This window comes from Lissotriton helveticus, chromosome 5_1, assembly GCF_964261635.1.
Source record: "Lissotriton helveticus chromosome 5_1, aLisHel1.1, whole genome shotgun sequence".
Taxonomy (NCBI): domain Eukaryota; kingdom Metazoa; phylum Chordata; class Amphibia; order Caudata; family Salamandridae; genus Lissotriton; species Lissotriton helveticus.
In genome coordinates this window covers 1241454272-1241470017 of record NC_136065.1, presented here as the reverse complement: position 1 = coordinate 1241470017, position 15746 = coordinate 1241454272, and the positions used below count along the sequence as shown (strand labels likewise).

At 46.5% G+C, this 15746-nt stretch overlaps 1 protein-coding gene across 1 annotated transcript in view; it reads right to left on the bottom strand.

Annotated features, from left to right (window-relative positions):
* The window catches only part of LOC144755252 (disintegrin and metalloproteinase domain-containing protein 9-like), a 929123-nt gene that overhangs the window by 60734 nt on the left and 852643 nt on the right, over nucleotides 1-15746 (bottom strand). The window contains exon 19 of the mRNA XM_078643994.1: nucleotides 1561-1687. Coding sequence (XP_078500120.1) covers nucleotides 1561-1687 — 127 coding nt within the window. The remainder of the gene's footprint in view (nucleotides 1-1560; nucleotides 1688-15746) is intronic.

Genomic DNA, 15746 nt, shown 5'->3' with positions numbered 1-15746 from the left:
TTTAAAGGATTTCCCTTCCCCTACAACGTACACCTGGCATGACGTCATGCCGTAGCTGCTCCACTTGTGAGAAGTGAGCAGTGAGCAGTGTGAGCAGAGCACATCGATGTGCTTGCTGTCACTGCAGAGCCGGAAAAAATATGGACCACCTGTGCCAGGCCACAAAACAGGGCCCAATAGAGACCCCCTTTCAAAAACTGCCAACGCTCAGCACTGGTGAGACCCGGCCCACCTAAAGCCCTGCTTCTCAGCACTGCTGCAATCAGGGCTTTAACTGGAGGGAAAACGTGGTTGTGGGGGGTCTCTTAAAGGGGCATGGCCTATATAATTAAGCATGTGTGCAAGCATGTTAACTCTATTTCTGTGATCTCCATAGAGCGCCACCCGAACAGTATTTTGGTTCCTCTCTAAGCTTTCTGTTATTGCACCCAGATACATAACACAACGTAACCTAAAACCAGCCAGGACTGTTGGCTTTCTCAATGATTTTATTGTAAATAATTCGTTTTTGAAAATCTTTTTGTGACACTAAATTAAACTTTACTGAGGCATGTGGAAGGAGTAGTGGTCTTCATATTGTCTCAATCACAGCCTTTGTATTCACTCAATGCCAGACATCTTTGCCCTTTTTCCCTCCACATCCCCTCCATCCATATGGTGCACCTCATCTCTTTCCTCTTCAGCACCTTATTTTCACTCCGTCCTGAATGCACTTCCTCATGTCTCCTTCACTTCACTCCCCCAAACACACAACACACCCACCCACCTGTAGGCACTACATTTTCTTTTACTTTTCCTTTGTCAATATTTTGACAACTGTGTCCCTCCTTCACACACATTTCACAGATTCAAAATTGCAACTGGAATAAGTGAACATTGTGCTGTGCGCTCTGCAGAGAGGCCAGGGATTGGATGATCATGTATTCTGAACACCTTTCTAGCCCACTGACAGATTTCCCCGAGGCTACTCAGTTAAAAGAATGCGGTATACAAGAACACTAGGTACGAAAAAAATACAGAAATACACCATTCTGGAAGTAGCAAACAACTTCTGGAGTGCAGGATTAAGGTTAAGAAAGACCTAAACAGGAATTAAGTCGCTGATATGAATTACCTTACTGTTTTCACATCCATTATTCAAAGATCACTGAGTCGCTTTGCGTGTTAAGTTCAGGACGTGAACATTGGGCTCGAAAGGGACCCGTTTCAGGGTTAGTTTGTAATTACTATAGGATCTGAGAACCGGGTGGACCCGTCCCATATAAAGCTCTGGCTGCAATACAGTTAACGGGAGAGTACCAGCACTTCTGTGTTTCAGTTTAAAGCACTCGTCTCAAGGACGTAGTAAGTGGCCCACAATTACTATTGGCCCGGATCATTCGTTTATTATGAGAAGTGCTTAGAGATAGGGGCTATAGTTCTAAAGTGTTGACGGAAGAAAGAGTACGCCAAAGACACTGCAGAGAAATGTAGTCTTTCCCGCTTTCCACTAAAGAGCAAATATTCACTTTAGTTGCTTTTTTTGGTTACAATCACTGAGTTGAAAACCAGAAACCCTACCTGTAGCGTTGTTTCCGACGGCGGATCATCCCCTTGATGGCATTGCGCTTGAAGAATATAATTACCAAAATCAACACTGGCACTACCAGCAGAAAGACAATGAGCATGGCGTCTCGTAGCCGGTTATCTAAGAGAAAAGCAGAGAGAAACAAATATACTGAGTTAATTCTGCACAGGGTTTTAGGGTAGCAGGAGAGTGGCGCTCATACAGGTAACCTTGTCGGGTGTGGACAAAAGGAGAACAAAAGCATGTGGTGCTGCCAGTTCAGAGGTAGACCCAAAACCCCTGAATAAGAGTAGAGCTGAAAGCCCTTCACCAAATACACATTAACACAATCCTGGGCACACGTATAGAATCAAAAGTTAATACACATGTGTAAAATGATGTAGTCGACACCGGTGGTTTTCTTAAGGGATGTTTTATGCGAAGATGTTCATGTGCAAAAACAGCGCCAGCCGACACGTGTTTCGTCAACAGGTCAATGCCTGTGACTCTTCATGGCTTTAGAGCGCGCAGTGCGAGTATTCAAAGACCGGTGATAATTCCAACCCGGTTAGCGGGTTATCGAAAGCCGAGTATGGCCGTCTGGAAATGAGGTAAAGGAGGGAAACGGGCGGGTTCGTCCGTAGTGGAGTGGAGCCTGGTGGTTCAGGGCCCACGTCGTTGCACGTCTCTCGCCGAAGGAGTCCCGCCCGTTTCCCTCCTTTACCTCATTTCCAGACGGCCATACTCGGCTTTCGATAACCCGCTAAATGGGTTGGAATTATCACCGGTCTTTGAATACTCGCACTGCGCGCTCTAAAGCCCTGAAGAGTCACAGGCATTGACCTGTTGACGAAACACGTGTCGGCTGGCGCTGTTTTTGCACATGAACATCTTCGCATAACACATCCCTTAAGAAAACCACTGGTGTCGACTTCATCATTTTACACAAGTGTATTAACTTTTGATTCTATACGTGTGCCCAGGATTGTGTAAATATACTGAGTTAATAATCTTAAGAAGTGAGTCCGAGCTTCAGTAGTCAAAGTCATGGGGAGGGCAGGATGAAGTGCGTCAACTATCAATAAAGCTGAAACCTGCCTCCTCTGGAGAATGTCAGCCCTCTTACTGGGCGCTTAAATGATACCTGTACAGGACCCGCACATGAGATCAGGAATTTGTGGGCTCCCTAGTTCAGGAATAACAAGGGCAGAGACGAAACCAGTTTTAGGGAGGTAGAAAACACCAGTCTGATGCCCATAGACCAGGACTCTTAGTGACTGAGCATCCCACCCATGAACTGGGAGTCAGAGACACAGAGACTGGGGTGTTGAGGGACTTGAGGCACATATAGATTTTGAAAAACTCACTAGTCTGAGGGACACAGGGAGAGGTAGGCAGTTTGGGGGCCACAGGGGAAGGGATGGAAACTGAGGGAGAAAGGGAATAGGAAGAGGTCTGATGGGCACAGGGAATGCAAAATATAAACAAGGTATGCAGTGCCTAGTGAAAGCTAGTAAAGAAACACTAGGTCGGATGGTTCCAAGATAAGGACAATGCTCAAATAGAAGCATAGGCTCTCACACACCTGAATGGGCGTCATGCTTCATCATTGGACCAGCTCTTTGTCGGGACAGTGCTGCAATGAGGCCAATAATGTGTGTAGAAAGCCAGAAAATCCAGTATTGTTCTTTCCTGAACAGTGTGTCCTTGCTCAAGTGTTGGTGGGCCTCTAACAAAGTCGATTTTATGTAATTAGGAGAGTGGCCTATAGTAGAAAAGTGGGTTCCCCTCTTGGTACTTGATTTTCTGCAGTGTATGTTGCTGCGAAGTTCCATAATCCTAATCTTTACTGCTCTGGTCATCATGCCTATGTATTTCAAATGGCATGGGCAGATGATCATGTATATGCAATTGTTTGAGCTGCAATGTGTGTGTTTTTTCTGTACCCACATTATTGTGCTGCTCAACTGAATTTCCTTTGCAGCATCAGTGTAGGCACAAACATTACAAGCGCTGCAGGAGAAATGCCCCACCACTGGGGAAGATACCAAAGAGACCTCTGTGTAGGTTTTGTTAGTTTTCTTGGTCTAGTGTGGATCAACATATCGTTTAAGTTGGCAGTACACTTGAATGCAAACCTATGTGGTGGTAGCGAAAGGTTGCCTGTTTGTAGGATCACCCAGTGTTTCCTAATGATTTTCTGAAGGACATTGGAATTGGGTGTGAATGTTAGTACATCAGTACTCGGTCTAGTACGTAGTTTTAGTAGAACCTCACTGTTATTGTTTTTTGCACATTTCTGTGCAGTTCTTATGCACTGTCGAGGGTATTGATGGGCCTCTCGATTCACTCCTAGTTGTGCTTCGTTATCAAAGTCATGTATGCTACTGCAGTTGCGGCGTAATCTCAAAAATTGCGCGTAGGGCAGATTATCACACAAAGATTTTGGGTGATGGCTGCCATACAAAAGCAAGCTGTTGCTATCTGTAGGTTTTTGAAGGTCGTTGTAAGGATTCTCCCATTAGACAGATGGATCATAAAATCCTAAAACAGAAGACCATCTTTAGAAATGTTCCCAATAAAACATAAGAAGGGATTCATTGTGTTGTTCCATTCAATAAAGGAGGAGCAGGTTGTTTTTCCCCTTTCCAAAAAATCTAAATACCATCAATGTAACAATAGCAACTGAGGATATTCACACTGTATGGATAAGTGGGGCACAGACTTTCCTCTGTCTCAAAATTTACCATATAGAGGTAGGCTAGGCTCGGGGTGAAGGCACTACCCATTGAAGTTCCTTGGGTTTGGTGGAAAAGTTTGTCACCATATTAAAAAAAAAAATCAGTGAGGGCTAGTGATGTGCACTCTATGACAAAACTAATAGGAGTGATTGAAGTTCATTCAGTTAATAACAGGGTTCTTTCGGCCACCTCTAGGGTGGCTGCCTGGGGGATATTAGTATAGAGTGCTTCCACATCTAGGGTGTCTAATAGATCAACCTGTTGTGTGTCATTGGTCACCTCAGTGAGAATCAACACATCCCTAGTATCCTGTAAAAATGAAGGTGTCTTTTTAACCAAAGGTTGGAAGAAGTGGTCTCAGAATTTTGACAGTGGTTCGAGTAAAGAACCTTTACTGGAGACTATGGGTCTGCCAGGTGGGGGGAAGCACCCCTTATGCATTTCTGGGAGGGTGTAAAATTAGGGCAATTTAGGTTGTCTGTTTACCAGGAATTCTGCCTCGGTTTTAGAAATCCACACAAGTTTTTGCCATGGAAGTGATTCGAGTACTCAGGCAGTCACTAGGGTCTTCAGTCATCCGACAGCTGGCGGAGACACTCTGTGTCATAGTCAGAGGTAGACATAATCACTGTTGCTCCCCCTTTATCTTCCTGTTTAATAGGGATTTTTGTGTCGTTGGCCAGGGACTTTATTACTTCAAGTTACAAGTTAGACATATTATGGAAACTGCTAGTGCTATAGCTTTTTTCTACCTCTTTCAATACCGCTTGCTAGAAAGTCAAGAGTTTATTAGGAATCATACTAGAGTAGGGGTGAATATGGAGGGATTACTTAACCCTGAATCCATTGGTTCTTGAAAATATTTGTCTGAAAAGAAAGCTTGAAGACGTATCTTAAGGATAAAATTGAGGCAGGGTATGCCCAGACCTGGGTCCCTTGCTCACTTTGCCACTGGATTCAAGCTAGCTTGGCTGATGAGGTGTGTTACACCAAAACCGGTCCCAGGATGCTTGTTTCCTATTCAGGGAAGACCTGGCTTGACAGTTCGGGCTGGACTGTTTCCATGATTTGCATGCAGCTGGGTCTGAACTGAGGTGGCGAAGTGAGCTAAAGAATGATGGATTCAACCCAGATCTGTGACTGGGGATGAGTGTCTGAAAAGTTTCAGCTCTCCATCCATCATCTCCTTTTGTTTGCTGTGTTCACAATTAGTCCGGAACTTGTCAGTTTTAGGTGTGGGTACGAAGCCTAGTCCCTTCTGTAGGGCTTTTTTTCATTGTGTCAGTGAGTTCCCTCATGGATAGATTGACTATCAGTTTTTCTTCCCTAGGTGACTCTTGAGTTGCATTGGTGGAGGTGGAGGTTCCTACCATTGTATTCTTTTTCATTGACCCCCTTTTCTTCTTCCTCTCCCTCTCCCTCTGCCCCAACTTCCGCCTAAAAATGGGTTTGTAGAGATGAGGAAAAGGCTGTTGCGGGCTCTATTGGGACTTTGGGTACTGCCACATTGATGGCCCTTGGAATGCAGCCATGCCATATATGACTGGTGGGGAGGCCTTTCTCTCTTCATTGCTATCTCATTTGTCTGTGCTTGAGTTGCTACTGGAGGATGAATTCCTTTTCCTATATGACTGACCATCATCTGACGGAGTCCCGCCAGCTATGGATTGGTAGTCCTTTTTTTAATAGGGTTAATGTTCTCTTTATCAAATTTCTTTGTTTCTTTTTTTTATTTTTTTATAAAGTTTTTATTGAAAAGAAACAGACATACAAATAAACAAACCAAACCTCACAAGGCAGGGACATAATAGTACATTGTCATGGGACCGTGCAGGCAAAGCTCAAAGGCTAAATGAATACAATGCAATCAGATAGAACAGGGGCAGGGGCGGACAAGGAAACAAGCGGAATCATTAACCATAGATGACGAGTGAATGCCAATTAGGGGGACGAAGACACATCAATGGTCACATCCTGTTGGGGGGTACATATATTACCACGATAAGCATTCCACTGGGACCAGATTCTACCCCATTTCCTGGGCCGTCCCTGGGAAAGGTACACAGTCTTCTCCCGGAACATGCACCAGTCCATGTTTTCTTTCCACTTGGATAGGGTAGGCGGTCTATGTCACCCCCAGAGCTGGGCAATGTCCCTCTTCGCGACCATATTTCCAAGGGTCGCCCATATAATCTGTGCTGAGCTGTAGTCATTAGGCTCCCAGACATTCAACAAACAACGCCTGGCCTCGGGCAGCAGGGACACACCTGTGACACTCTTCATGACTTCATACACTCAGGACCAGAACCTGACCATCTCCGGGCATTCCCACAATATGTGGAGAAAGGAACCAGACATACCACAGCCACGCTTACATAACCCATCCAAGGAAAAACCCATTCGAACCAGACAAGGCCCAGTGACATACACTCGATGAAGCATCTTAAGTTGGACGAACCTCAAGCGAGCAGGAATGGCGACCTCCTTGGGCGAGGACAAAGCAGCTTGCCAGTCCTCATCGTCCAATTCAAGTCTGTCTGCACACCATGCAGCCCGGAGGCGGACCAGCAAGTCAGCTCTGTTATTAATGAGTTTCTTATAAATCAAGGAGATCGTGCTGTCGGGCACGTGACCATCCAAGATGCGGTCCTCCAAAGGGGAAGACTCAGGAATATCAGCACCCGCTGCAAACACAGAAAACAGAGCTTGACGAATCTGGGCGTATCTAAAGAATTCATTGTCACTAAACTCATACTTCACTCGCAGCACATCAAAGGACTTGACAGTACCCTTCGACCACAAATCACCCACTCTACTGATACCAATCATGTCCCATTTATCAAAACCTTTCGTTTTCCACAGATGGCCCAAGCATTCCGAATCATACAAAGGGGTGGCCCGAGTAAACCTGCCACACCAACCCAAGGCCGCATTCGCATCACGCCACACTCTAACCGCAATCTTAGTGGGACCGGTCAGTGTTCCACGGAGACTACCAGAATACAACGCTCTGCTGAAGGTCCCCCCAGGCAAAATAAATCTGTCCATGGAGAACGCCGGGGCAGGGCCCGGTGCGTAAGTCGCATGATTAATCGCACTTAACTGGGATGCCCAATAGTAACGTCTGATGTCCGGGAGGGCTATACCGCCATCATACCATGGAAGCGTGAGTTTAGAAAGCGAAATACGGGCACGCCCATCCCAGACCAATTGTCTCTGTAGGCTCTCCACTTCACGAAAATAGCCCGAGGCAATCGGGTCAAAGGAATTCTGAAGTGCGTACAGAAATCGAGGCAGAGACGTCATCTTGAAAAGCGCCGCTCTACCGAGGGGCGACAGCGGCAACCTACGCCAGCGAGCCACATCAAGCTTGAGCCGCTGAAGGGGGGGCAATAAATTAAGCTCATAACGCCTGGAGGGGTCCAAGGAAACATAAATCCCCAAGTACTTAAACCCGGTCTCCGTCACGTGAATCGGAAATCTACGCGGCAATGGAGGGAGATCTCCAGCCAAAACGTAGACGCAGGATTTAGCCCAATTGATGACAAGACCGGAGTTCTTACCGAAAGAAGTAAGAACATCGAAAAGCACATTAAGGGACTTTTTAGGGGAGGTGAGATATAGGAGGATATCGTCCGCGTATAATGAGACTCGATCCTCAAAATCAGGAGACCATCAGATACCCCGCATAGAAGGTTCCCAACGGAGCCACTCCGCCAGAGGCTCGAGAGCGAGAGCAAAAAGCATGGGGGCCAGCGGACAGCCCTGACGGGTGCCCCGTCCAAACGTAAAAACGCAAGACACTCTGCGATTAACAACCACCTGGGCCAGGGGATTTTCATAAAGAAGTGTCACCCAGGCTATGAAGCCCGGCCCAAACCCGAATTTCGAGAGGGCCGCCCAAAGGTAGGGCCATTCGATAGTGTCGAAGGCCATGGTGGCGTCGAGAGAAGCCAAAATGGCCGGTTCAGTAAGCGTCTCGGCTCTCGCGAGGACCCCGTGGAGTCTGCGCAGATTCAAAGCAGTGTTGCGATGCGGGATAAAACCGGATTGATCTGGATGGATCAAGTCCCCGATCACAGTCACCAAGCGATTAGCCAACAGTTTGGCCAGCATTTTAGGTTCAGCATTGAGTAAAGAGATGGGTCTGTATGAAGTACAACGATCCCGAGGCTTACCCTCCTTGGGAATGACGACGATGGTAGCAAGTCGTTGGTCCAAGGGGAGGGAGCCAGACTCCAGAGCCTCGAGGAACATGTCTCGTAAATAGGGCGCCATTTTGTCGGGTCGCAGCTTGTACAATTCAATGGGCAAACCATTGGGGCCCATCGCCTTACCCGAGCGGAGGGAACGAATAGCAACCGCGATTTCATCAACTGTAAGCGGAGCGTCCATGAGGTCTCTGTCAGAGTCAGAGAGGCGAGGCAAAGCAATGTCCCGCAACAGCAAACGGGAGTCTTCCTCATCCCTGTCACAAACGGAGGTGTACACTGTCTCAAAGTGATCCGCGAAACACTGAACGATCCCAGCAGGGTCAGTGACACACTCACCATCAAGCCTCTCAATCACGGGGGCCACACGATTCACTCTCTCCGTCTTGTCCAACCACGCTAGCAATTTACCCGCCTCCTCACCCACATCATACAGTCTTCCCTGCTGCTCCCTATACATCACTTTCGCAGCATCCGTTACAAGAGCCTTGTAGTCGGCTTGTTTCAAAGCAAGGGAGTACAACTTGCTACTGGAGACGGCCAACCGAAGATCGTCTTCCAAAGCGGCAATCTCGGATTCGAAGCGCACAACCTCCACATTTGCAGCCTTTTTAGCAGCGCCAATCAAGGATAAAGACTGACCACGTATAACACTTTTAAATGCTTCCCATAACGAAACAGCAAAAAAACAGACATGGGGTTATGAAAGTACCACGGGTTAATAGGAGCTACTCTACCCTCATCGCCCGCCCCTACCTCATATCGGAGCCACAACGGGGAGTGATCAGAAATACCCCTAGGGAGGTGACGAATTTCTCTGATGGAGGAGGACTGGACCGCCGGCAGTAAGAAATAGTCCAATCTAGAAAGGCTGCCGTGTGCCCCAGAATGGAAAGTGTACTGTAGCTGTGTAGGGTGTAGTAGCCTCCAGGCGTCTACAAGCCCGAAGGTCTCTAGCAAATCACTCAACCACCTTTGCGCCCGTGGTAGGTCCCTGGGAGGATGACGATCAGAGGTGCCAGAGACAACCGAGTTTAAATCTCCACCCAGGATCAGAAGCCCCTCGGGAAGGTCCAAAAGGACTCGACACAGATCAGCATAAGTTAAAGCCTGCAGACCCGGGGGGACATAGACTGACAGTATGGACAATGTCTTCCCCTCCCACCTGCCAGTGAGCACAGCATAGCGACCCCTGTCGTCCAGTCTCACCTCGTCAACTGCGAAAGGGAGAGAGGACCGAATGAGAATACCAGCCCCCCTGGACCCAGAAGTAAACCCCGAGTGGGCCACCAATCGATAACCGCGCCTATTCATTGCCTGACAAGCGTTGCCTATTAAGTGCGTCTCCTGTAGGAGGACAATATCGGGGGAGTGACGCCTAAGGAATCGCAAAACAATACTACGCTTAATTCTGTCCCCTAATCCATTGACATTCCAGGATAACAGTCTCAACTCGCCGCCCCCCATCCCCGAAAAGTGGAAAGAGCAGGACCCACACAGAACCCCACGATCAATACAGATGAGAAAAACAATACGATGCCTTGCGAGTAAACAGAAACACACACACACCCCCCACCATCCCCCAACTTGACCCCGTTACTCCCCCCACCCTGCACCCCTGCGTAAGACTAATAAGCCACCCCAACTTGCAGTGTGCCTGTCGCCCCATTACTAAACTAAGCTACGCAAAGAACCCAGGAGGCAAAGAGGCGGAAGAGTCCCCATTTGCCCCTGCCACCCCCAGGCTGATCTAGGCCTAATAAAAGACCCAAGTCCAGACTCAGCTAAAACAGCATAAACGTTCAGACGCCGGCATCCACAGGTGAAGTCCTCATTCAGCCACACCGCCGTCGGCGCCTCCGGGGTGCTCAGTATGTTCATTTCTCATAGGCAGGGAGTCGAGCCAGTCACTGACATTTTCAGGGCGATCAAAAAAGAATACACGTTCCCGATATTCAATCCGGAGCCTGGTAGGGAACAACAAGGAGTACTTGAGACCCAAGTCCCGCAATCGCTTCTTAACTCCCTTCAATCCAAGTCGTTGTTTTTGGACAAGAGGCGAAAAGTCCGGATAAAAGAAAACGGAGGAATTTTCAAAGTTCACTGGACCCTTGTACCGCGAGGCCTGCAGAACCGCGTCTCGGTCTCTGAAGTGGAACAACCGGGCAATGATGGGCCTCGGGGGTGCGCCCGGCTTAGCCTTCCCGCCGGGAACACGATGAGCGCGCTCAACCGCAAAGAACTTGCTGAGTCCAGCGGGAGAAAGATAGTTGGCAATCAAGTCCTCCACCAAGAGGTCGACCCCCCTAGTCTCGGGATTCTCCGGGACACCAATAAGGCGCACATTGATACGACGGGCCCTATTTTCGTAGTCCTCGAGACGGCGAGCCATTTGGTCATGTGAGGAACGCAGATTGCCGATCTCAGCCTGGGCTTCTGCGACATCCGCAGTAAGACTAGATGTCTTCAAGCCCAATGACTCAACCCTTTCATTAGTCTTCGAAAGATCCGCTCTAATCAGCGTAATGTCCACGGCCACCGTGTCAATCTTGGAGGCTAAGGCCTCGTGCTGCTGTCCCATAGAGGCCTGCATGCTGGCGATGGCTCCCATGACGTCATGCAAGGATGGGTCCGAAGACGCTGAAAAGGGGGTCTTAGGGTTATCCGAAGCATGGCCCGCAGCGCCGGGCGATCCCTTGACCTGCGAATAATGGTCCATGATATTAGTCTGATTTTGGCCGCCACGGAGAGGTGCCTTAGTCTTGCGCTTCTCAAGAGGCTGTCCGGTGGCCATTTTGGAAAAGGGACCCCGAAGGGGTCCTTGCGACCTGGTGAAAATGGCCGGGTGCAAAGTGTCCAGACAGTCAACAAGTCAAATTCCGATAATAGTAGGCACAAAAGGGCCGAGTTACAGGCAGGTAGTCGTGCCAGTACCAAAGAGAAAGGAGACAACAGGCCAGCCGAAGGTGGTGAAAGGCTTCCCCCCTGCCCATCAAAGCCGGGAGCAGAAATCGAAACCGAAAGTCAGGAGGGGTCGACCAGAGGGGACCCCAGCAGCCGCTGGTGATCAACTACTCCACGGCCTGCGAAGTAACCGAGCCCCCGGTTTACCTCGGGGTGAGCCTCAAAAAGTAGAGACGATGCAAAAGTGGACCCCGGCATCCAAACTCGATTTTTCAAAGTGTTCGAAGATCAGCAAGGATGTGCGAACAAAAGCCCGTCCTCGAAATCAGGATGTTGCCAGGATAATCGTGAAGGGTGGCGTGGGTCCGGGGAGCTCTGTGCTCACGCGACCATCTTGGATGCCCGCGAAGCTCCTCCTCCCTCTTTGTTTCTTTTTGACGTTTTGTTATTTTTTGTTTCATTAGGTAATCTTTATGCTCAGTGACTTCACTATTGATCTCCACTTGTTTGCTTTTATAGGCCAAGATTAGAATGCTTGCTCTTAAAGTTATGGTAATCTTAATGATTAGTTCATCCGCAAGGCGTTTTGCTGTGTAGATTATGAGGACTAGCCAATTCCTGGTGCACCTCTCTGCCACCAGGGCCATTCCTTTTTTAAGGCATCCTCCAGTAAATGTTGGCTACCACTAGCCCGTTAGGGGAGATGTTTTCCCTAAGATATTCTGTCATGATTGCACCATGTATCATGATCTTTATCAATTTTCTTTTCATTGCTACTAATGCTTTCCAATAATCTGTCTGGCTGTTTGATGGTGTAGTCCTATCTGCTCCTAGTAAGGAAGGTGTCCAAAGAGTCTCAGATATCATATCATCATTTAAACTTAAACTCGGGTTGTTTTCCATGGTAAACTCAGAGGGGTGTCCCATATTGTGGTTTGGTGGAGTCAATTGGATAATATGCAAGAGTAGAAATAGTAAAAGTACAAAAGTGCCAATGATCATGTTTATGCGAGAGGGCACCACATGGCTGCCTTTCTTACTGAAGAAAAGTGGTCCCACGGCTGAGCTGCCGTACATATAACTATATAAAGAAGGGGAACCAGGAGTGATATAGGTCCAGCATACGTGCTCCTTATTGTATCTAAAGTATAAATAAGATATGCAGTTCCTAGTGAAAGCTAGTAAAGAAAGACTAGGCCAAATGGTTCCAAGGTAAGAAGTATGCTCCAATAGGAGTATGGGCCCTCACACACCCTAGTGGGTGTCATGCTTCATCATTAGGCTACCTACTTGTGGGAAGGTGCTGCAGGGCAGGACGGGCACCAACGAGGGGGCAAATTTGCCGGAGATCTTTTTAGAATAGCTGCTTGATGAAGTAGGGGAGGTGTGGGCTAAAAATGTAGTGTAGATTGGTGAAAAAAGTGTAGTAAAATAAGTAGAGTGATGCTGAAGGACTATACATTTAATGAGTGAGATCACTAACCTAGTTAAAATCGTGTTAGCTACCTCAGGATGTAATAGTCCTAGATAGCTTGGTGGGTTAATAATATACTTGGTCAACATGTTTCTCACCTTGTTCAGTCATAAATTATCATGTGGCGATTCTTTAGGACCTAGAAACTACCCTAATCTAAAGAGTTTCTCTAGGTGTGACTGCTCAATGTGAGATAACCAGTCATTCAACCAATAATGTTGTAAATCTTGTACCTTAAATACGATAAAAACCATACTGAAACACAAAAACATACATGAACTTATGTATGTGTCAATCACAAATATTAGTTTATGAGCCAGGCATGCGATGCAACTGTCAACAGCATGCCCCAGAGTGACGTGTACAGAGAATAACATGAAAAAACGATAATGACAGGACAAAAAACACACAACTACTTGACTGTAGTGAGACCACTGAATTGCGGAACACTTTCACTGCTGACGTATAGATTAAAAAAACTCACTCAATAACGGTAATGGATTGGGCCCTATAAGTAAAAGCAGAGAGAATGCCAGTTAGCGTCCTGGGGAAAGAGAGCATTAAAATTCAGTAAGGCTCATCTTCCTTTAGTAGTAGAAGGAGGTTTCGGTCTTGTGGAGGAAATACTTACACAGACGCCAAACTGCATTCACTGCAAGAGCTACCCCGACACTGCTTCCTTGGAGGGAAGCGAGGAAAGCTTGGTGGGGCCTATTTAAGTGAGGGCTAATTAGAGAGTGTCTAACTGTTGTGCCGCTGGGGCACAGGGAATGGACAGAAGTCAAAGATGTATATGCACTTGGAAACTGAAGGGCAAAGGAATTGGGGCCCTGGGAACATTGGAATGATGAGTCCAATTGTGGGAGAGCGGCTATCTGTTGCAGAATAGACATGAGACACATATGGCCAAATACAAAGTGTTTTGCTATCTAATCAAAACCTTTGCAGCATAATAAAAATCACATTTATATTAGAGATATGAGTGCAGGCAAGGCCAGTTTCCTACATTAAACTACACATTCTTTTCCTTTTTAGAAACTCAATTTCTGGCAACCACTGTAACTCTTCCTCCTTTAGTCTCATTCCCTCCCAATTTTTACATGGTCCGAGTCTTACTGTGCTCTCGAAAATATTTGCTCCGTCTCCTTCTCCAAAGTACACTCCACAATGAGGAATTTCTAAGGATTTTACATCCCCAAGCTGTCATGTGGCCACATTTCAGGCCTCGGTAGAAACACCACCATTTTATATTCTCACATTTTTAAGTTGCCTTCTTTTCTTAAACACAATGACATTTGACATACATTTGCTTGTGTTTCTGTGCAGGATGATATTCTAAGAGACAATCTTTGCTCACATTTCTACTTCGTAGGCATATTATAAAATACCTTGAACATTCTGTACAAGGGCTAAGTTCACTCAGCAAAAATTGTTGTTTGGTATTGTTCACTTAGCGACAGAGCTAACACAATAGAATAAACAATAGCGGCCTGACTAGGACTTCGGCATGGCAAAATGTTTGATGTTCATTATATAAATTACATCACTCCCTTGTTTAGTTAGAGGAGAATTTCGCTGGCTTTGAGAGGTTGCCCTGTGCTGGAATTCCTGTTTACCTCTTGCGATGCATACTGCCCAGCTCTCCACCAAGAGAGGCACCCTGGGAGAGTTAGATCACCCTACAGGGATTTTTCAGGTTCACCCACCGTAGGTACACTAGGATAGGTAGCGCTAGATAGGAGTACAAATATTGCAGTAATTATATGCAAGTATATATTCTGTAACAGCAAAATGGTTGAACAGTTTATCTTCCTCAGCATTCACATAATACTAATCACGTTATTCTGTTTCCTTCTATTGATTATTGCAGTGTACGTATTTTACTCAAGAATCACAATGCTTCAATAAATATTGAAACTGCATTGTGTTTATTTTTTGCAGTTCATTTCGCAGTCACAAAGGTCAGAGTCAACACAACTATCAGCAAATTTGGCAAGGTACGATCTAACAGGCACAATGCCTAGGCGAAATTTACAATATGAAGTGTGGCGTGATCCAGAGCTAATATTATTCAAATATTTTCCTATACTGAGAGTACGATTTCTTTGCACATAATTACGAGTTAGTATGGAAGTACATTTAAAATCAATGCATGCTGTAAGTTTTGTATTAATAAATGATTCTTTGACCATAGCAGCAGTGACACCGGTGATAAGAGCTGGGTTTGTCTAAGGATGTACAAGGCCAAGTCCCCTTAAACAGTTTCTTACATAATTTGACCAGGGATTGAGATGGATTCTTCCTGTGGCTGACGCTTCAAGTAGTGCTCTCAAAGATGATTCCCCGTGGCAGTTACGATTTAAATGTAGCCATGGCAAGGGCTATGGTGTCAGAGATAGGGGCCTTGCCCAGTTCCAGAAATAAGGGGAGAAGCGGTGTGCCACAGCTCGGGCACTAATATTGATCTCAAGAATGAGTTTTCCATCTTTTGGAGATATTTGCTGTTACTGTACCCCATAGCTCAGCACAATAGATTGCCACAGCTCTTTGCTTATACACTTGGAGAATGATGCTCAATGAATGACAGCCAAACTAGTGCTTGTCCCTCGAATTAGCATTGGCGGACTGCTGTAGAGTTCTAGCTGCTTTATCATTGTGGCCTCGCCAGGACAATTTGTTGTTAACGGAAATTCTCAGGTCATCATATTTCTTAACAGTTTCGAGCACTTGGCCAAAGATTCTTGGCGGTTTTATCAAAGGTGGAGATGTCCTCATTGGCATTATTTTCTCTTGTGTGTTAATGAGAATGTCTTTAAGGCAACAGTCACTTACGAAGCTGCTTAGCCTCCTGTGCAGTTCATTTTGTTTAC